The 21,396-nt window shown below is 42.3% G+C and overlaps 1 protein-coding gene across 7 annotated transcripts in view; it reads right to left on the bottom strand.

Annotated features, from left to right (window-relative positions):
* Nucleotides 1-21,396, bottom strand: part of LOC108713441 (transcription factor Sox-6) — a 261,335-nt gene that overhangs the window by 101,370 nt on the left and 138,569 nt on the right. For 6 of the 7 annotated variants that reach the window (XM_041589672.1, XM_041589669.1, XM_041589668.1 and 3 more), the window contains one exon: nucleotides 5,426-5,515. The exons of the other annotated variant lie outside the window; for it this stretch is intronic. In XM_041589672.1, coding sequence (XP_041445606.1) covers nucleotides 5,426-5,515 — 90 coding nt within the window. The remainder of the gene's footprint in view (nucleotides 1-5,425; nucleotides 5,516-21,396) is intronic. 7 annotated transcript variants of the gene reach the window in all.

The raw sequence follows: 21,396 nt of genomic DNA, 5'->3' as shown, positions 1-21,396 counted from the left end.
TATGGTCAGATTCTCAGACCTACTGTAATACCAATGCCTTGAACTAATGTAAGTACAGTGAGAGCTACTGTATGTACAGTAATATGGTTAGATCTCCCAGAGCTACTACAAGTAGAATAATACCAATTCCTAGAGCTGTATGTACAGTCATATGGTTGGATTCCTAGAGCTACTGTGAGTACAGTGAGAGCTACTGCAAAGTAGGATGAGATTTCTCTAGTGTAAGTACAGTGATACAATGAGATTTCTCTAGTGTAAGTACAGTGATACAATGAGATTTCTCTAGTTAGTGTAAGTACAGTGATACAATGAGATTTCTCTAGTGTAAATACAGTGATACAATGAGATTTCTCTAGTTAGTGTAAGTACAGTGATACAATGAGATTTCTCTAGTGTAAATACAGTGATACAATGAGATTTCTCTAGTTACTGTAAGTACAGTGATACAATGAGATTTCTCTAGTGTAAGTACAGTGATACAATGAGATTTCTCTAGTGTAAGTACAGTGATACAATGAGATTTCTCTAGTGTAAGTACAGTGATACAATGAGATTTCTCTAGTGTAAGTACAGTGATACAATGAGATTTCTCTAGTGTAAGTACAGTGATACAATGAGATTTCTCTAGTGTAAGTACAGTGATACAATGAGATTTCTCTAGTGTAAGTACAGTGATACAATGAGATTTCTCGTTACTGTAAGTACAGTGATACAATGAGATTTCTCTAGTTAGTGTAAGTACAGTGATACAATGAGATTTCTCTAGTGTAAGTACAGTGATACAATGAGATTTCTCTAGTGTAAATACAGTGATACAATGAGATTTCTCTAGTGTAAGTACAGTGATACAATGAGATTTCTCTAGTGTAAGTACAGTGATACAATGAGATTTCTCTAGTGTAAGTACAGTGATACAATGAGATTTCTCTAGTGTAAGTACAGTGATACAATGAGATTTCTCTAGTGTAAGTACAGTGATACAATGAGATTTCTTTAGTGTAAGTACAGTGATACAATGAGATTTCTCTAGTTAGTGTAAGTACAGTGATACAATGAGATTTCTTTAGTGTAAGTACAGTGATACAATGAGATTTCTCTAGTGTAAATACAGTGATACAATGAGATTTCTCTAGTGTAAGTACAGTGATACAATGAGATTTCTCTAGTTAGTGTAAGTACAGTGATACAATGAGATTTCTTTAGTGTAAGTACAGTGATACAATGAGATTTCTCTAGTTACTGTAAGTACAGTGATACAATGAGATTTCTCTAGTGTAAGTACAGTGATACAATGAGATTTCTCTAGTGTAAGTACAGTGATACAATGAGATTTCTCTAGTGTAAGTACAGTGATACAATGAGATTTCTCTAGTGTAAATACAGTGATACAATGAGATTTCTCTAGTGTAAGTACAGTGATACAATGAGATTTCTCTAGTTAGTGTAAGTACAGTGATACAATGAGATTTCTCTAGTGTAAATACAGTGATACAATGAGATTTCTCTAGTGTAAGTACAGTGATACAATGAGATTTCTCTAGTGTAAATACAGTGATACAATGAGATTTCTCTAGTGTAAGTACAGTGATACAATGAGATTTCTCTAGTGTAAATACAGTGATACAATGAGATTTCTCTAGTGTAAGTACAGTGATACAATGAGATTTCTCTAGTGTAAGTACAGTGATACAATGAGATTTCTCTAGTTAGTGTAAGTACAGTGATACAATGAGATTTCTTTAGTGTAAGTACAGTGATACAATGAGATTTCTCTAGTTACTGTAAGTACAGTGATACAATGAGATTTCTCTAGTGTAAGTACAGTGATACAATGAGATTTCTCTAGTGTAAGTACAGTGATACAATGAGATTTCTCTAGTGTAAGTACAGTGATACAATGAGATTTCTCTAGTGTAAATACAGTGATACAATGAGATTTCTCTAGTGTAAGTACAGTGATACAATGAGATTTCTCTAGTTAGTGTAAGTACAGTGATACAATGAGATTTCTCTAGTGTAAATACAGTGATACAATGAGATTTCTCTAGTGTAAGTACAGTGATTCAATGAGATTTCTCTAGTGTAAGTACAGTGATACAATGAGATTTCTCTAGTTAGTGTAAGTACAGTGATACAATGAGATTTCTCTAGTGTAAATACAGTGATACAATGAGATTTCTCTAGTGTAAGTACAGTGATTCAATGAGATTTCTCTAGTGTAAGTACAGTGATACAATGAGATTTCTCTAGTGCAAGTATATATATATATATATACAGCTGTAGCTTGTAAGGGGCAGTGATAATGAAACCCCCCAGAATAGCTCCTATAGTTGAGATTAGCTTTGTGGGAACTCTTAGCCCAGGTCACCTCAGCTCCCCCCTGCTGCAATTAGTGGAGTGATCCTCTCTGCCCACCAACAGACAGAGAACACTGCCCCCTAGAGGCCCCAGCGGAGCACAGGAGAAATCCGGTCATTACACAGAGGATTGATTTGCCCTGTAGGTTTAGGAATAGGGGCAGAGAATTTGCAGTTTTACCCCGATTTCCGACATATCGAAGTGAATTCCCACATTGCTTTCCAGAGACTTGGAAAATAAAGTGAGACGGTTCCCTACACCCAGAACACAGGTTTTGAGCTCCCCCCCCCGCGCATCCCACCCATAACAGCTCCCCCCGCCGCACAAACAGTGTTAATCTATACATCGCTAAATCTACCTGGCTCGGCTCCATGGAAAATCAAAAGGAGCAACGCAGATGTCAGAAGGAGACAAGCTCTTGGGTAACAGGAAGAAACAAACAGGCAGAAGTGAATCATTAAGGCTGGTTGCAGCCCGGCCTGTTACACGGGGGAGACGCACTGACACCACATGCCACATTTTCTGATGCCTGAGGCCCGGCCTGTTTTTTACACCTTTTTTAAAGCTCCTTGGGAAGGTAATTAAACCATCAGATTAGCTGATATCTTCATTACAATTTACTTCCTATTAAGACATCATTGTCACCGTCTAACGACTGGTACAGCTGCCTTTTCCCAGCGCGATAATGAGCTGCTTGCTAAACAGCGGAGACGGGGAAAGGGCTGCTCGCTGCATCCGGCGCTAAAATAACGGAAAAAATGTCGCTAGCGAGATAGCCGGGTATTATAGGACAGAGATGCAACTATTGGTACATTGGGCAGGATAAAGGGTTCCTATTGGATGGGATTTAATTCTCACTTCCCTTTCATTTGGTTACAATGTATCCATACTACATGTTGTATTATACTACACACATACTACGCATGCAAAATAACACGGGCTCAGCTTGAGCTTCACAATTACCCATAAGTCTATTGTAGGGATGCGCTGAATCCAGGATGCGGTTCGGGATTGGGCCTTTTACAGCATCCTAATTTACATATGTAAATGAGGGGCGGGTAGGGAAATCACGTGACTTTTTATCACAGAAGAAGAATTTTTTCCATTTTCGCCCCTAATTTGTATATGCAAATTAGGATTTGGTTCCGTATTCGGCCGAATCTTTACAGGCATGAAGCCTGTTATCCAGAATGCACGGGACCTGGGGTTTTCCGGAAAAAAGATCATTAAGGGGGTTATTTATCAAAATTTTCTGGTATTTAATTTAAAAAGAAAAAGTCCAAACAAACTAGAATGCACGATTTGACCTTATTTATTATTAGAAAAGCTTGATTTAATCGGATAGGGGAAAAAATCGATAAAAATCAGATTTTTGCGCAAACAGCCCTAAATAGTCGGATTTTCGGGCTAATTCCAGCGCAGACCACGGACCTCTCCCATTGACTTATATACAACCTCGGCAGATTCTGACTTTTTGCAGCTCCGGAGTATAAAAATCTTGAAAAAAAAATGTTCACCACCAAAATTTTGTAGTAAAAAAAAAACTCAAATTTTTTCAGTTTTTAGCATTCAGACTTTAATAAATAACCCCCTAAATAAACCCAACAGGCTAGTTTTTGCCTCCAATAAGGATTAATTATATTTTAGTTCCTGTATTTATTATTACAGAGAAAAATAAAATCATCTTTAAAAATTTAGATTATTTGGATAAAATGGAGTCTATGGGAGACGGCCTTTCCATAATTCAGAGCTTTCTGGATAACGGATCCCGTACCTGTACAACTACATCAGTAAAGGCTACACACACCTCTATTCCTCAGTCTATATCAGCTGAGCCATCTCCTAGGATCACAGAGCCGAGAGCACTCTAAGCTACAGCCACATGTACTACACTGTGAAACAACATGGCAGCTCCTGCCCCTATGTGTAAATACAAATATACAATATAAATGCAAATAATTATCATTTCTGTGATTTTGTGAATTTCATACAGGGTTATGTGCAAATAAACATTCTATAAAAAAAGCCACAGGTCCACAGAGCTTACACTCTAGTATGAGGCTCATGTAGGACTGAATTTAAAGGGGAAGAGAAGCAATAAGTGGAGGTCTGTAGGGATGAGGAGGGGGGTAGAAGTTCACACTATTACAGAAGAAGAATGCTGAGAAATATGGCAGCAGACAGAATTTGCATGCCCAAGTGTTTATGGCAGACGGAAATGATCCACAATGCTTGCGGTAACTACATTATTTTTTATGCTAATTACTGCTGCAGCTAATTTGCATGCTAATCTTCAGCACAAAAACTCTTTAAGCAGGAGTAAAATATGACAGCTGCAGCGAGGCAAAGGGCTCCGTACGCTCCAAATTACAATTTAAATCTATGTATGGAGGCACTTAATTCCGCGGCACCCTCCAACCAGCCGTCCTACCCCTCGCCGCACAGTGAAGGGGAAAACATCACTGGGGAGCGGATACACCATGTAAAACCCTGTGCAAGAGTATTGGGGGACAGGGAGAGTGAGGGCGAGTCAAACGACTGCTCGACGGGACCCAATTTAAGGGCAAATCTAATGTAATCACTTCTTACCAAAACCATTGTACCCCATAATGCAAAGGAGAACTGCCAGCCCACCCAGAAGTCAGGACCCAGTTGGGCATCAGTTGGCAGCATAGGCAATACTGATACTGACCAGCCTGCAGGGGGCAGTGAGGAGCAACTTCTGGTGGGGAATGACAGCAAGGGTTGGGGTATGACAGCAGTGATGCCAAGGATGGGGGTGCAAGAAGGACTTGATTGGCAATACTACTTGGCCACGCTCTGCTGGGCATAATCAGAGAGTCCTGGGCCAGTAGGAAGAAGCCCTCTCCATTAAATGCACAAGCTGCACCCCAGTAACAAACTATAGCAAAACTTTGCCCCTCCATGCACAAATCGTCTGTAACACCAGTAAAAACAATTGCACCGCAGATATAAAAAAAATAAACATTGGGTCCCAAATTTGCACTGCATTTATAAAGGAGCCCTTGAGCGGAGAAGCCAATGAATGAATAACGCAGAGCCGTACCTTTAATCTCCCCGAGAAGCTCACTGGTGTTCAGACGATCCATTTTGTCTTTCCAGTCCTTGGAGAGAATTTTCTCCACGCAAGTAGAATCTGTCGGGGGCAAAGTAAAAATAGGGGTGAGTGCTTGGGGACAAACAACAATCCTCAATGGAGTTGGGTTAATATTGTTCATTATTCTGCAAATAACCGATTCCAAACTGGATTTTGAGGGTGATAAAAGGAGTACTGGAGAGATACTCGCCATTTTCAAGGGGTCACTGACACCAAGACCTTTTTAAAAACCCATATGGAATCCAACTTAATTAATTTTTTCAAAAAAACATAATTTATTCAGCTAAAAATGTAGCTCCGACTCAATAAGAAGCATTGAGTGTAGAGTTGGTGCCCTCATTACCCCCATAGAATCCAAGTTTACTCCTCTGAGAGCCAGGAATTTCAGTGGCTTAGGAAGCCGCGGGCCCGGTAGTTGACTGTCATTAATGGATTGGACTGAATCTACTTGTCTGAATAAAGTGTGAAGCTCGGTGGTTCTGTCTTTGTACTTAACAGCCGAGGAAGAAGAGCAAAGCCAACACACACGTTCATTGATGTTTTATTCGAATTGTTGCTGAGATCTGACCAAAGAAATAAAGATTTGGTTCGAGAATAATCAGTTGGCAAGTGAATTTGCGCTCCTGTTTCTGTAGGTAGAAAGAGACAGTCCTCAGATCAAGCCACTGGGGCATCTCTTTTGTTTAAGAAGGTCTCGCTAAAGGAATGCCTTGATTTCAGGATCTGGTTTATGTTAGAAGGTCAAAGTTTGCTCCTACTGAGATCATAAAGAACTGTAATGTAAATAGCTAATCCCTGCCCCACAATTAATCATGGAAACAAGCCAATGGCCTTCTTGTGTTATCTTGTGCCCATCTTTCACCTCTGCTCCTCAACACTCAAAGGTCAGCGTGAAATTGCTCCAAAAACCCACTTCCAGACTAGAGGGCTGATACATTCAAATTAACGTTTGCATTTAAAGTGATTTAACCATCATGTCGGTATTTATATTGAAAGTATGGTGGCTCCTCTAGGCCAGGGGTCAACCCCCTGATAACTGACTTGGCTTATTGGTCTTAATCCAGAATAAGGAGCCACAAGGCCCTTAGAATGTTCTGGTGAGAGGGAGATGAAATAGAGACAGAGAGAGGGAATGATAGATTGGCAGAGAAAGACTAATCTGGTTAGCCGGCTTTGGTTACGCCTCTGTAGGTTCAGCCAGATAGAGATCTTGGAAGGAGAAAGCAGCCCCCTCATTGGAACAGGCCCAGGTAATGTAGAGCAATCAGTGAGTATTATGTCATGTCTACATTTGCCAAGGCTCCCCTAATTGAGTGGGCAAATTTACATTGGTCACAGATGAAATCAAATGTACAGTCAGCAAATTTGTCGTGGTAGATGCGCGGAATTTCAGGTCTCCAAGCGGAGACGATGGAACAGAAGAAGGCTGGAAATGTGTTTGTTGGTTCTGTAGAAAACAAGAAACATTTCTAAAACTAAAGGGCGCGTGGGAGAGGTAGGAGATTGAACGAGGGCTCAGTGTTCATCCGCGGTTTTGGTTACCAGACGGAGAGCCGGACTTGTTCTATGAGGTGTCACACGAGGATTAAGAATGGCATGGATGTGCGGCGTTGCACTTAGCATGACGTGATTGCCAAGGTATTCACTTTTACAGTGGAAAAAAACATAAATATGAATTATTCTGTCATATTACCAACCTCCCTTTTCTTTGGCTACTTCAGTCTCCAAAAATTCCCTAAATTCCCTGGCCTTTTTCAAGAACAATATTCCGCTGCTAATAATCCACTTCTCCAGAACAAAAAGTCAATAGTACAGTGGCCTTTTTTTCTGCTTCAATCACATCTCTAGGTACAGTCACTTTTAGGGATAATGAGGCCACAGGCACAGCAAACAAAAATGACACACATCTGGAGCCTGACAGAGATGAGTGTCCAAAGGCACCAAAACTGAGGTGCAACAAACAGGAAAAGTGGGTGGAACGCTCATTTTTTAGTTACTTTTCCATTTTTATTTAAGTTGATGAGGTAGATCTTTGACCGTGCTTGGGTTTGTTTGAGAAACAAGAGGTTTCAGGTCAACATGAACTTCCTGAAGTTCAGAAGAAACTCCTATAGATACAGATGGTGTGGCCTCATCAAGACCTCAAGGACCTTGAAGTTCAGAAGTGTGGGAATGGGATCTTGTAGGTCAAAAGGACACGGCATAGTTCTTCTGAAGGTCAAAAATGACAACCGCAAAGCCATGAAAAAAATGAAGGTCCTCCAGGAAAACTTGATGTCATCCAGAAGGTCAAAGGCAGAAGCTGAACCTAGGCTGCTTCTGGTTTTGGACCCAGTTAGAGCGGAGACAAAATGAAAATGAGCCGAGCACTTTACCCGGCACCGCTGATTACTGTTTTGAGACTGCAGGCCGTATTTGCAGCCACAGAATGACTAAGTAGGTTATAATTGCAACACATTTGCACAAGTTTCCCTCGAAAGACAACACAGCTTGGAAATGTTTTTGGGTAATATTTCAGCAGAAAAGGCAATTTATTTAGTAATTATATCTTTCAGCAAGTGAAGGAAATTAAGAAGCTGTAAGTTGTTACGGCGGGTATCAAAATAGTTGTCATGCAATAAAACAAAGAATCTAATTCTAACAATTAGGAGCATATATTACTTTATTGGCTTTGGCCCGATAACAGAAGATTCCTCCCATAACCACCAATTACCAATACAACATTATAATTTGTCCTTTAAAGGGATAGCGTCATCTAATAGGGGGGAGGCGTCTCTCTCTCTCTCTTGTTCCACAAAAACAATTTAATAGAAATAAAATATTGGCTTTAGGCATCTCATTTAGCCATGAATGTAACACTGGCAGTTTAACTCCTGAGCACAAAGTCTCTGCCGACACAGGAATCGGGATTTTATAAAAAAAAACAATAAAGGTCACTGTTTACATTTAAATGATTTAATTTTTCTTAAAATTTTTATTTTGTTTTCATTCTATTTTGGAGTGAAAAATGTCGACATAAAAGGAGACATTTTGGAGAACAATTGTCAGGTTGCAATTACATTTTATACATATAATTATAAATCTCAAAATTTAGATATATCATTCTTTCGAAATATTGATAGTTATTTAATCATATATTAATAAAAAAAATGCGAATTATTAAAATAAAATAATATATCATTTTATAAAGAAAACAGAAAGAGACTGGTTTCAATGGGTTGCAGATGTGGACTAAGTGGATGAGGATATTGCTTAACACCCCACAAATTAATGATTTTGTCAATAAACGAACCCCACACCCAGTCTGTTGGTTCCAATTCAACTATGAAGTACTTATTCATGGGCTGGGTCAGAAAGCCCTATAAAACTATAATAAAAAGATATTTCTGAAGAACGCAAAAGGCAAATTTGAGATATAGCAAACAAGAGAATTTAATTTGATTTTAAATGATTTATATATTTTTTTTACTGATTCCTTTCATAATTTAAAGGGGAAATAAGCCCCCTCCATTCATTGGCTGGCTTATCACTTCCTGTATGTGTACTGTATGTACCATCTAAGCGGACCATCATAGAGAAACCTTTACCTGAGAACCTTCAAGTGTGGTTTGAACTAAAATACTTTGACAAACACTGCTCTATATGGAACATCTTCTGGTGTTTTGAGGGTTCTGGGTGAAAGTAGGGTCAATGGGGGATTGGATCCTAAGGAAAATATGCCAATCTGCACCCATTTCCGACCCTATGGTCCAACCAAGGCATCACCCTCTGTCTGGAAGAGTAAGTATTACCAAACTGTGAGCGTGGGACCCCTAGAGGGCTTTAAACAGTGTCAGGTAGGGCTCATCATGAAGGCCATTTTGTTGAGAAGAGGGAGGAATGGCTATTAATTGTCCATCAATCTGAAGATCCAGTTGTAAGGTCAGTTAGGCTGAGATTTGTGGTGAATTTGCTGTTGTAGATATTCTCAGAACTATGGCTGAATGACTGATGCACAAATATTTCCCTGAAGCTGTACCCATCTTATAAGCTACCGAAAGTTGGACATTCAAAAGGGTCATGGCCAAAAGTTGGTCCTTCAAGTGAAGCTTGAAAACCACTATATGACCGTGTGTCTAACAATTAGTTTAGGGTTGAAAATGTACTTCAACCCTTAAAATTTTTACAATTATGACTGAACGAAACACTGATCATTTCCTACATTCAATAAATTGAAAGAACCTGGAATCTTCAGGAATGGCATCTAATTTTATGTATTTCTTGGTTTTAAAAGGGGGTAAAAGGGGGGGGGGGATATTTGTAACTTTAGGAAATTTGAATTTATTTTTAGTAGAGAAAAAGAATAAACAGCACCAACATCGGGTCACTTCCCTGCTGAACTGGGATCATTACAGACTGGATATTAGTGGCAAAATGACCGCTGATTTCCCGAGCGATGTCCCCCCACAAAGTGAAGGCTCCGCAGAGCTACAAATTATTTTTAATTTGCTTAAATATTCTCATTACGCCCTTTGAAAGGCAGCAATAAGGGAAGGATTCCTGCCATGTGAGCTTTGTGTTTTCTCGTGGTTGAGTCGCACATAAAAGCGGAACCTTAATGCGAGTGCGTCGCGAGGAAACTTCAAAGGCCCAAATGTCAAACCTTATTATTTCAAATCAGCTTTGACTTTTTAAGACTTAATAAACTGCCGGGCTGTGCCAGACCTATTTATAACAAGCGTATCAATGAAAATAATGATCCGGGCCCCGTGCGCTCGCTGCCTAATGACTAAACTGTTCTTGTGTTAACAGGCGGCACCGCGAGCTCAATCCAAACCCAAATTGGGGGGAGACACAAAGTCACATAGGATTTCACTACACTCTGCCATTGGGGGGCTCCACTCTCTAGTAGGGGTACATTTATGTCAAGTAGAAAATAAACATACAAGATGCCTAAACTTCATGTATAAGGAAATCAATATGGCACCACCCTCCTCCCAATATAAAAGAACCCTAAAACCCCAGTGTACGTAATATTTTCACTCAATATTTTGCCTAAAGTTATTAATAATGAATCTGCTGCATATTTACCTTTCAATACTCTCCCACATTTGCTATTCAAATAACTCACCATAAGTTATTAAATGGCAATTTATTCTGATTAGACAATTTGAAAAGTTAATGAAATATTTATATACAGACAATACTGTGGGCGCAAGTGTAACGTTGGGCTCATCTGTGTCACAGGCAACACAAACACAGAATGAATTTATTTAGGGGCAACCGCTCGTTACCATTTATTAGCCACAAGTTACCAATTTAACTGCGACAAACAAAACAGACTGAATTGTTTCAACTATAAATACAAAACCAGATTGAGAAGTGATTCCCCATTAATATTAAATATATATATTCCTCCAGCACAAGAATATTCACATAATGATTATTATAATTATATTAACATGTATTTATAAATGGTGCCTATAGTAACAGTGGATAATAGTCTCTGGGAAGGGAGTGTGACTGTGGGATAGCAGGTATAGTAGGGAGAGATGTGCCTATAGTAACAGTGGATAATAGTCTCTGGGAAGGGAGTGTGACTGTGGGATAGCAGGTATAGTAGGGAGAGATGGTGTCTATAGTAACAGTGGATAATAGTCTCTGGGAAGGGAGTGTGACTGTGGGATAGCAGGTATAGTAGGGAGAGATGTGCCTATAGTAACAGTGGATAATAGTCTCTGGGAAGGGAGTGTGACTGTGGGATAGCAGGTATAGTAGGGAGAGATGGTGTCTATAGTAACAGTGGATAATAGTCTCTGGGAAGGGAGTGTGACTGTGGGATAGCAGGTATAGTAGGGAGAGATGTGTCTATAGTAACAGTGGATAATAGTCCTCTGGGAAGGGAGTGTGACTGTGGGATAGCAGGTATAGTAGGGAGAGATGGTGCCTATAGTAACAGTGGGATAATAGTCTCTGGGAAGGGAGTGTGACTGTGGGATATCAGGTATAGTAGGGAGAGATGTGCTATAGTAACAGTGGATAATAGTCTCTGGAAGGGAGTGTGACTGTGGATAGCAGGTATAGTAGGGAGAGATGGTGTCTATAGTAACAGTGGATAATCTCTGGGAAGGGAGTGTGACTGTGGGATAGCAGGTATAGTAGGGGAGATGTGTCTATAGTAACAGTGGATAATAGTCTCTGGGAAGGGAGTGTGACTGTGGGATAGCAGGTATAGTAGGGAGAGATGGTGCCTATAGTAACAGTGGATAATAGTCTCTGGGAAGGGAGTGTGACTGTGGGATAGCAGGTATAGTAGGGAGAGATGGTGTCTATAGTAACAGTGGATAATAGTCTCTGGGAAGGGAGTGTGACTGTGGGATAGCAGGTATAGTAGGGAGAGATGTGTCTATAGTAACAGTGGATAATAGTCTCTGGGAAGGGAGTGTGACTGTGGGATAGCAGGTATAGTAGGGAGAGATGTGTCTATAGTAACAGTGGATAATAGTCTCTGGGAAGGGAGTGTGGACTGGTGGATAGCAGGTATATGTAGGGGAGAGATGGGTGCCTATACGTAACAGTGGATCATAGTCTCTGGAAGGGAGTGTGACTGTGGGATAGCAGGTATAGTAGGGAGAGCATGTGGTCTATAGTAACAGTGGATAATAGTCTCTGGGAAGGGAGTGTGTACTGTGGGATAGCAGGTATAGTAGGGAGAGATTGTGCCTAATAGTACAGTGGATAATAGTCTCTGGGAAGGGAGTGTGACTGTGGGATAGCAGGTATAGTAGGGAGAGATGGTGTCTATAGTAACAGTGGATAATAGTCTCTGGGAAGGGAGTGGTGACTGTGGGATAGCAGGTATAGTAGGGAGAGATGGTGTCTATAGTAACAGTGGATAATAGTCTCTGGAAGGGAGTGTGACTGTGGGATAGCAGGTATAGTAGGGAGAGATGGTGCCTATAGTAACAGTGGATAATAGTCTCTGGGAAGGGAGTGTGACTGTGGGATAGCAGGTATAGTAGGGGAGAGATGTGTCTATAGTAACAGTGGATAATAGTCTCTGGGAAGGGAGTGTGACTGTGGGATAGCAGGTATAGTAGGGATGAGTATGGGTGTCCTATATAACAGTGGATATAGTCTCTGGAAGGGAGTGTGACTGTGGGATAGCAGGTATAGTATGGGAGAGATGTGTCTTATAGTAACAGTGGATAATAGTCTCTGGGAGAGGAAGTGCTGCACTGTGGGATAGCAGGTATTAGTAGGTGAGATGTGATCTAAGTAACAGTGGATAATAGGTCTCTTGGGAAGAGGAGTGTGAGATGTGGATAGCAGGTAAGTAGGAGAGATGGTGCCTTATAGTACAGTGGGATTAATAGTCTCTGGGAAAGGGAAGTGTACATGTGGGACTAGGGCAGGTATAGTAGGGAGAGATGGTGGCCTATAGTAACAGTGTGATAAATAGTCTCTGGGAAGGGAGTGTGGACTGTGGGATAGCAGGTAATCATAAGGGAACTGTGGCATATAAGTGGATAAAGCCTGGAGGGGAGTGGACTGTGGGAGGTAGAGGAGATGGTGGTCTATAGTTACAGTGGATAAGTAGTCTCTGGGAAGGGAGTGTGACTGTGGATAGCAGGTATAGCTAGGGAGAGATGTGTCTATAGTAACCAGTGGATAAATAGTCTCTGGGAAGGGAGTGTGACTGTTTGGGATACAGGCTATAGTAGGGAGAGATTGTCTATAGTAACAGTGGATATAGTCCTCTGGGAAGGGAGTGGTGACTGTGGGATAGCAGGTATAGTAGGGAGAGATGGTGCCTATAGTAACAGTGGGATAATAGTCTCTGGAAGGGAGTGTGACTGTGGGATAGCAGGTATAGTAGGGAGAGATGGTGCTATAGTAACAGTGGTAATAGTCTCTGGGAAGGGAGTGTGACTGTGGGATAGCAGGTATAGTAGGGAGAGATGGTGCCTATAGTAACAGTGGATAATAGTCTCTGGGAAGGGAGTGTGACTGTGGGAATAGCAGGTATAAGTAGGGAGAGATGGTGCCTATAGTAACAGTGGATAATAGTCTCTGGGAAGGGAGTGTGACTGTGGGATAGCAGGTATAGTAGGGAGAGATGTGTCTATAGTAAGCAGTGGATAATAGTCTCTGGGAAGGGAGTGTGACTGTGGGATAGCAGGTATAGTAGGGAGAGATGGTGTCCTATAGTAACAGTGGGATAATAGTCCTCTGGGAAGGGAGTGTGACTGTGGGATAGCAGGTATAGTAGGGGAGAGATGGTGCCTATAGTAACAGTGGATAATAGTCTCTGGGAAGGGAGTGTGACTGTGGGATAGCAGGTATAGTAGGGAGAGATGGTGCCTATAGTAACAGTGGATAATAGTCTCTGGGAAGGGAGTGTGACTGTGGGATAGCAGGTATAGTAGGGAGAGATGGTCTATAGTAACAGTGGATAATAGTCCTCTGGAAGGGAGTGTGACTGTGGGATAGCAGGTATAGTAGGGAGAGATGGTGTCTATAGTAACAGTGGATAATAGTCTCTGGGAAGGGAGTGTGACTGTGGGATAGCAGGTATAGTAGGGAGAGATGTGTCTATAGTAACAGTGGATAATAGTCTCTGGGAAGGGAGTGTGACTGTGGGATAGCAGGTATAGTAGGGAGAGATGGTGCCTATAGTAACAGTGGGATAATAGTCTCTGGGAAGGGAGTGTGACTGTGGGATAGCAGGTATAGTAGGGAGAGATGGTGCCTATAGTAACAGTGGATAATAGTCTCTGGGAAGGGAGTGTGACTGTGGGATAGCAGGTATAGTAGGGAGAGATGGTGCCTATAGTAACAGTGGATAATAGTCTCTGGGAAGGGAGTGTGGACTGTGGGATAGCAGGTATAGTAGGAGAGATGTGTCTATAGTAACAGTGGATAATAGTCTCTGGGAAGGGAGTGTGACTGTGGGATAGCAGGTATAGTAGGGAGAGATGTGTCTATAGTAACAGTGGATAATAGTCTCTGGGAAGGGAGTGTGACTGTGGGATAGCAGGTATAGTAGGGAGAGATGGTGCCTACAGTAACAGTGGATAATAGTCCTCTGGGAAGGGAGTGTGACTGTGGGATAGCAAGGTATAGTAGGGAGAGATGGTGCCTATAGTAAAAGTGGATAATAGTCTCTGGGAAGGGAGTGTGACTGTGGGATAGCAGGTATAGTAGGGAGAGATGGTGTCTATAGTAACAGTGGATAATAGTCTCTGGGAAGGGAGTGTGGCTGTGGGATAGCAGGTATAGTAGGGAGAGATGGTGCCTATAGTAACAGTGGATAATAGTCTCTGGGAAGGGAGTGTGACTGTGGGATAGCAGGTATAGTAGGGAGAGATGGTGTCTATAGTAACAGTGGATAATAGTCTCTGGGAAGGGAGTGTGACTGTGGGATAGCAGGTATAGTAGGGAGAGATGGTGTCTATAGTAACAGTGGATAATAGTCTCTGGGAAGGGAGTGTGACTGTGGGATAGCAGGTATAGTAGGGAGAGATGGTGCCTATAGTAACAGTGGATAATAGTCTCTGGGAAGGGAGTGTGACTGTGGGATAGCAGGTATAGTAGGGAGAGATGGGTGCCTATAGTAACAGTGGATAATAGTCTCTGGGAAGGGAGTGTGACTGTGGGATAGTAGGTATAGTAGGGAGAGATGGTGCCTATAGTAACAGTGGATAATAGTCTCTGGGAAGGGAGTGTGACTGTGGGATAGCAGGTATAGTAGGGAGAGATGTGTCTATAGTAACAGTGGATAATAGTCTCTGGGAAGGGAGTGTGACTGTGGGATAGCAGGTATAGTAGGGAGAGATGTGTCTATAGTAACAGTGGATAATAATCTCTGGGAAGGGAGTGTGACTGTGGGATAGCAGGTATAGTAGGGAGAGATGGTGCTATAGTAACAGTGGATAATAGTCTCTGGGAAGGGAGTGTGACTGTGGGATAGCAGGTATAGTAGGGAGAGAGGGTGTCTATAGTAACAGTGGATAATAGTCTCTGGGAAGGGAGTGTGACTGTGGGATAGCAGGTATAGTAGGGAGAGATGGTGCCTATAGTAACAGTGGATAATAGTCTCTGGGAAGGGAGTGTGACTGTGGGATAGCAGGTATAGTAGGGAGAGATGGTGTCTATAGTAACAGTGGATAATAGTCTCTGGGAAGGGAGTGTGACTGTGGGATAACAGGTATAGTAGGGAGAGATGGTGTCTATAGTAACAGTGGATAATAGTCTCTGGGAAGGGAGTGTGACTGTGGGATAGCAGGTATAGTAGGGAGAGATGGTGTCTATAGTAACAGTGGATAATAGTCTCTGGGAAGGGAGTGTGACTGTGGGATAGCAGGTATAGTAGGGAGAGATGGTGTCTATAGTAACAGTGTATAATAGTCCTCTGGGAAGGGAGTGTGACTGTGGGATAGCAGGTATAGTAGGGAGAGATGGTGTCTATAGTAACAGTGGATAATAGTCTCTGGGAAGGGAGTGTGACTGTGGGATAGCAGGTATAGTAGGGAGAGATGTGTCTATAGTAACAGTGGATAATAATCTCTGGGAAGGGAGTGTGACTGTGGGATAGCAGGTATAGTAGGGAGAGATGGTGCCTATAGTAACAGTGGATAATAGTCTCTGGGAAGGGAGTGTGACTGTGGGATAGCAGGTATAAGTAGGGAGAGAGGGTGTCTATAGTAACAGTGGATAATAGTCTCTGGGAAGGGAGTGTGACTGTGGGATAGCAGGTATAGTAGGGAGAGATGGTGCCTATAGTAACAGTGGATAATAGTCTCTGGGAAGGGAGTGTGACTGTGGGATAGCAGGTATAGTAGGGAGAGATGGTGTCTATAGTAACAGTGGATAATAGTCTCTGGGAAGGGAGTGTGACTGTGGGATAACAGGTATAGTAGGGAGAGATGGTGTCTATAGTAACAGTGGATAATAGTCTCTGGGAAGGGAGTGTGACTGTGGGATAGCAGGTATAGTAGGGAGAGATGGTGTCTATAGTAACAGTGGATAATAGTCTCTGGGAAGGGAGTGTGACTGTGGGATAGCAGGTATAGTAGGGAGAGATGGTGTCTATAGTAACAGTGTATAATAGTCTCTGGGAAGGGAGTGTGACTGTGGGATAGCAGGTATAGTAGGGAGAGATGGTGTCTATAGTAACAGTGGATAATAGTCTCTGGGAAGGGAGTGTGACTGTGGGATAGCAGGTATAGTAGGGAGAGATGGTGCCTATAGTAACAGTGGATAATAGTCTCTGGGAAGGGAGTGTGACTGTGGGATAGCAGGTATAGTAGGGAGAGATGGTGCCTATAGTAACAGTGGATAATAGTCTCTGGGAAGGGAGTGTGACTGTGGGATAGCAGGTATAGTAGGGAGAGATGGTGTCTATAGTAACAGTGGGATAATAGTCTCTGGGAAGGGAGTGTGACTGTGGGATAGCAGGTATAGTAGGGAGAGATGGTGCCTATAGTAACAGTGGATAATAGTCTCTGGGAGGGAGTGTGACTGTGGGATAGCAGGTATAGTAGGGAGAGATGGTGCCTATAGTAACAGTGGGATAATAGTCTCTGGGAAGGGAGTGTGACTGTGGGATAGCAGTATAGTAGGGAGAGATGGTGTCTATAGTAACAGTGGATAATAGTCTCTGGGAAGGGAGTGTGACTGTGGGATAGCAGGTATAGTAGGGAGAGATGGTGCCTATAGTAACAGTGGGATAATAGTCTCTGGGAAGGGAGTGTGACTGTGGGATAGCAGGTATAGTAGGGAGAGATGGTGTCTATAGTAACAGTGGATAATAGTCTCTGGGAAGGGAGTGTGACTGTGGGATAGCAGGTATAGTAGGGAGAGATGGTGTCCTATAGTAACAGTGGATAATAGTCTCTGGGAAGGGAGTGTGACTGTGGGATAGCAGGTATAGTAGGGAGAGATGGTGCCTATAGTAACAGTGGATAATAGTCTCTGGGAAGGGAGTGTGACTGTGGGATAGCAGGTATAGTAGGGAGAGATGGTGTCTATAGTAACAGTGGATAATAGTCTCTGGGAAGGGAGTGTGACTGTGGGATAGCAGGTATAGTAGGGAGAGATGGTGTCTATAGTAACAGTGGATAATAGTCTCTGGGAAGGGAGTGTGACTGTGGGATAGCAGGTATAGTAGGGAGAGATGGTGTCTATAGTAACAGTGGATAATAGTCTCTGGGAAGGGAGTGTGACTGTGGGATAGCAGGTATAGTAGGGAGAGATGTACCTATAGTAACAGTGGATAATAGTCTCTGGGAAGGGAGTGTGACTGTGGGATAGCAGGTATAGTAGGGAGAGATGGTGTCTATAGTAACAGTGGATAATAGTCCTCTGGGGAAGGGAGTGTGACTGTGGGATAGCAGGTATAGTAGGGAGAGATGTGTCTATAGTAACAGTGGATAATAGTCTCTGGGAAGGGAGTGTGACTGTGGGATAGCAGGTATAGTAGGGAGAGATGGTGCCTATAGTAACAGTGGATAATAGTCTCTGGGAAGGGAGTGTGACTGTGGGATAGTAGGTATAGTAGGGAGAGATGGTGCCTATAGTAACAGTGGATAATAGTCTCTGGGAAGGGACTGGGGGGGGGGGGTATTTGGCCAGAGGTCACATGACTGGCATATACATATATTAGTGAAATAACTGCAGCTTTTCTTATATATAATTTTTATAAAGTAATTGTCGTGGAACAGTTTTGTTGAAGGGCAACACAATTCTGCATCCCACCCTATTTATAGACAATAAGGAGGGACCTTCGGCTTTTCCCATAGAGCAGGGCACGGGATACACAGATGCTCCGTGGGACAGTGAAAACCTGGAATTTAAAGAATCTTGTGCCAGTTCCATCACTTGCTGCTCTAATTCACTGCACCCCCCTGTGGCATTGGTCCAGTTCATCTTCTCTCTTATTCAACCCTTTCTGAATTTATTACATAAAATAGTATTTTTTACACAAACGCCTGCCCATCCTCAGAGCAGACAGTAACCCTTCCAACACTTTCCTCCTGTCTCTATATATTAGGTACCTATCTAGTGTTACCAATCCCTATTTCTGTAGGGAAATGAGAGAGAGCAGACAGTAACCCTTCCAACACTTTCCTCTTGTCTCTATATATTAGGTACCTATCTAGTGTTACCAATCCCTATTTCTGTAGGGAAATGAGAGAGAGCAGACAGTAACCCTTCCAACACTTTCCTCTTGTCTCTATATATTAGGTACCTATCTAGTGTTACCAATCCCTATTTCTGTAGGGAAATGAGAGAGAGCAGACAGTAACCCTTCCAACACTTTCCTCTTGTCTCTATATATTAGGTACCTATCTAGTGTTACCAATCCTATTTCTGTAGGGAAATGAGAGAGAGCAGACAGTAACCCTTCCAACACTTTCCTCTTGTCTCTATATATTAGGTACCTATCTAGTGTTACCAATCCCTATTTCTGTAGGGAAATGAGAGAGAGCAGACAGTAACCCTTCCAACACTTTCCTCTTGTCTCTGTCTCTATATATTAGGTACCTATCTAGTGTTACCAATCCCTATTTCTGTAGGGAAATGAGAGCAGACAGTAACCCTTCCAACACTTTCCTCTTGTCTCTATATATTAGGTACCTATCTAGTGTTACCAATCCCTATAGGTAGGTGTGCTGGGAGTGCTGGGAGTTGTAGTACAAGACTTCGAGGGTCACAGGCTGCACATCGCTCACAGTAAACCTATTTAATGACTATTTAACAATAAAACGTGCCCTTTGTTCTTTAATGAACATTTCCCCTGATCTCTGTTCGGTTACTCAGTTCCAGAGACGACACCTTTGTTCATTTATTACACAAACCACAACCAACCACAAAACATTGCTGTAAATTTTTGGCTCAAGTTCACAGTTAACTCTTTCCCTCCCAGCGGCATCACTCCCTACCAGGGAACAGACAGGCCGCGAGGGTTAAACGCGGCTTGGTTTATTGCTCCAGTGTATAATTTGTATATTGTGTTTATTGTTTGTAGATTGTAACTTTCTGCTAATTGTGACCTTTAGTTTAAACACAACAATAATGGGACCTGTTGTCGCCGGGTGTTAAAGTGCATCCCCCTCGGTTACACATTAAAGTCAATGTTTTATCCGACAATCAGTTCCAGCCTCGTGCCGACGGCTTCTGCTCCCAATACACAAACAGAGAGTGGGCGGAACCAGGGTTATTTATTTAAGAAAGAAATTGCGGGTGTGAGGTCTGAGATCCCCCCAAATTCTTTCAAACACTTAATTCAAAAGCTGATTCTTCCCAGGCTCGACCATGAGGTTTTCTTCTTCTAATTAAATCTGTTCTACTGGGCCTCACCCTGTGCCGGGGTACAAGCCAAAACATCTGTCCCCTCTATATTCCTGCACCCCCAAACCTTGGGATAATGATCTGTATCTCACACATATATTGATATTGTACATCAGTCAGGAACCCCACTGTCCCTCTATACTCCTGCACCCCCAAACCTTGGGGATAATGATCTGTATCTCACACATATATTGATATTGTACATCAGTCAGGAACCCCACTGTCCCTCTATACTCCTGCACCCCCAAACCTTGGGATAATGATCTGTATCTCACACATATATTGATATTGTACATCAGTCAGGAACCCCACTGTCCCTCTATACTCCTGCACCCCCAAACCTTGGGATAATGATCTGTATCTCACACATATATTGATATTGTACATCAGTCAGGAACCCCACTGTCCCTCTATACTCCTGCACCCCCAAACCTTGGGATAATGATCTGTATCTCACACATATATTAATATTGTACATCAGTCAGGAACCCCACTGTCCCCTCTATACTCCTGCACCCCCAAACCTTGGGATAATGATCTGTATCTCACACATATATTGATATTGTACATCAGTCAGGAACCCCACTGTCCCCTCTATACTCCTGCACCCCCAAACCTTGGGATAATGATCTGTATCTCACACATATATTGATATTGTACATCAGTCAGGAACCCCACTGTCCCTCTATACTCCTGCACCCCCAAACCTTGGGATAATGATCTGTATCTCACACATATATTGATATTGTACATCAGTCAGGAACCCCACTGTCCCTCTATACTCCTGCACCCCCAAACCTTGGGATAATGATCTGTATCTCACACATATATTGATATTGTACATCAGTCAGGAACCCCACTGTCCCTCTATACTCCTGCACCCCCAAACCTTGGGGATAATGATCTGTATCTCACACATATATTGATATTGTACATCAGTCAGGAACCCCACTGTCCCTCTATACTCCTGCACCCCCAAACCTTGGGATAATGATCTGTATCTCACACATATATTGATATTGTACATCAGTCAGGAACCCCACTGTCCCTCTATACTCCTGCACCCCCAAACCTTGGGATAATGATCTGTATCTCACACATATATTGATATTGTACATCAGTCAGGAACCCCACTGTCCCTCTATACTCCTGCACCCCCCAAACCTTGGGATAATGATCTGTATCTCACACATATATTAATATTGTACATCAGTCAGGAACCCCACTGTCCCCTCTATACTCCTGCACCCCCAAACCTTGGGATAATGATCTGTATCTCACACATATATTGATATTGTACATCAGTCAGGAACCCCACTGTCCCCTCAATACTCCTGCACCCCCAAACCTTGGGATAATGATCTGTATCTCACACATATATTGATATTGTACATCAGTCAGGAACCCCACTGTCCCTCTATACTCCTGCACCCCCAAACCTTGGGATAATGATCTGTATCTCACACATATATTGATATTGTACATCAGTCAGGAACCCCACTGTCCCCTCTATACTCCTGTACCCCCAAACCTTGGGATAATGATCTGTATCTCACACATATATTGATATTGTACATCAGTCAGGA

This window comes from Xenopus laevis, chromosome 4L (assembly GCF_017654675.1).
Source record: "Xenopus laevis strain J_2021 chromosome 4L, Xenopus_laevis_v10.1, whole genome shotgun sequence".
Taxonomy (NCBI): Eukaryota; Metazoa; Chordata; class Amphibia; order Anura; family Pipidae; genus Xenopus; species Xenopus laevis.
Note: the sequence above shows the minus strand (reverse complement) of the source record. Positions and strands in the feature narration are given on the sequence as shown.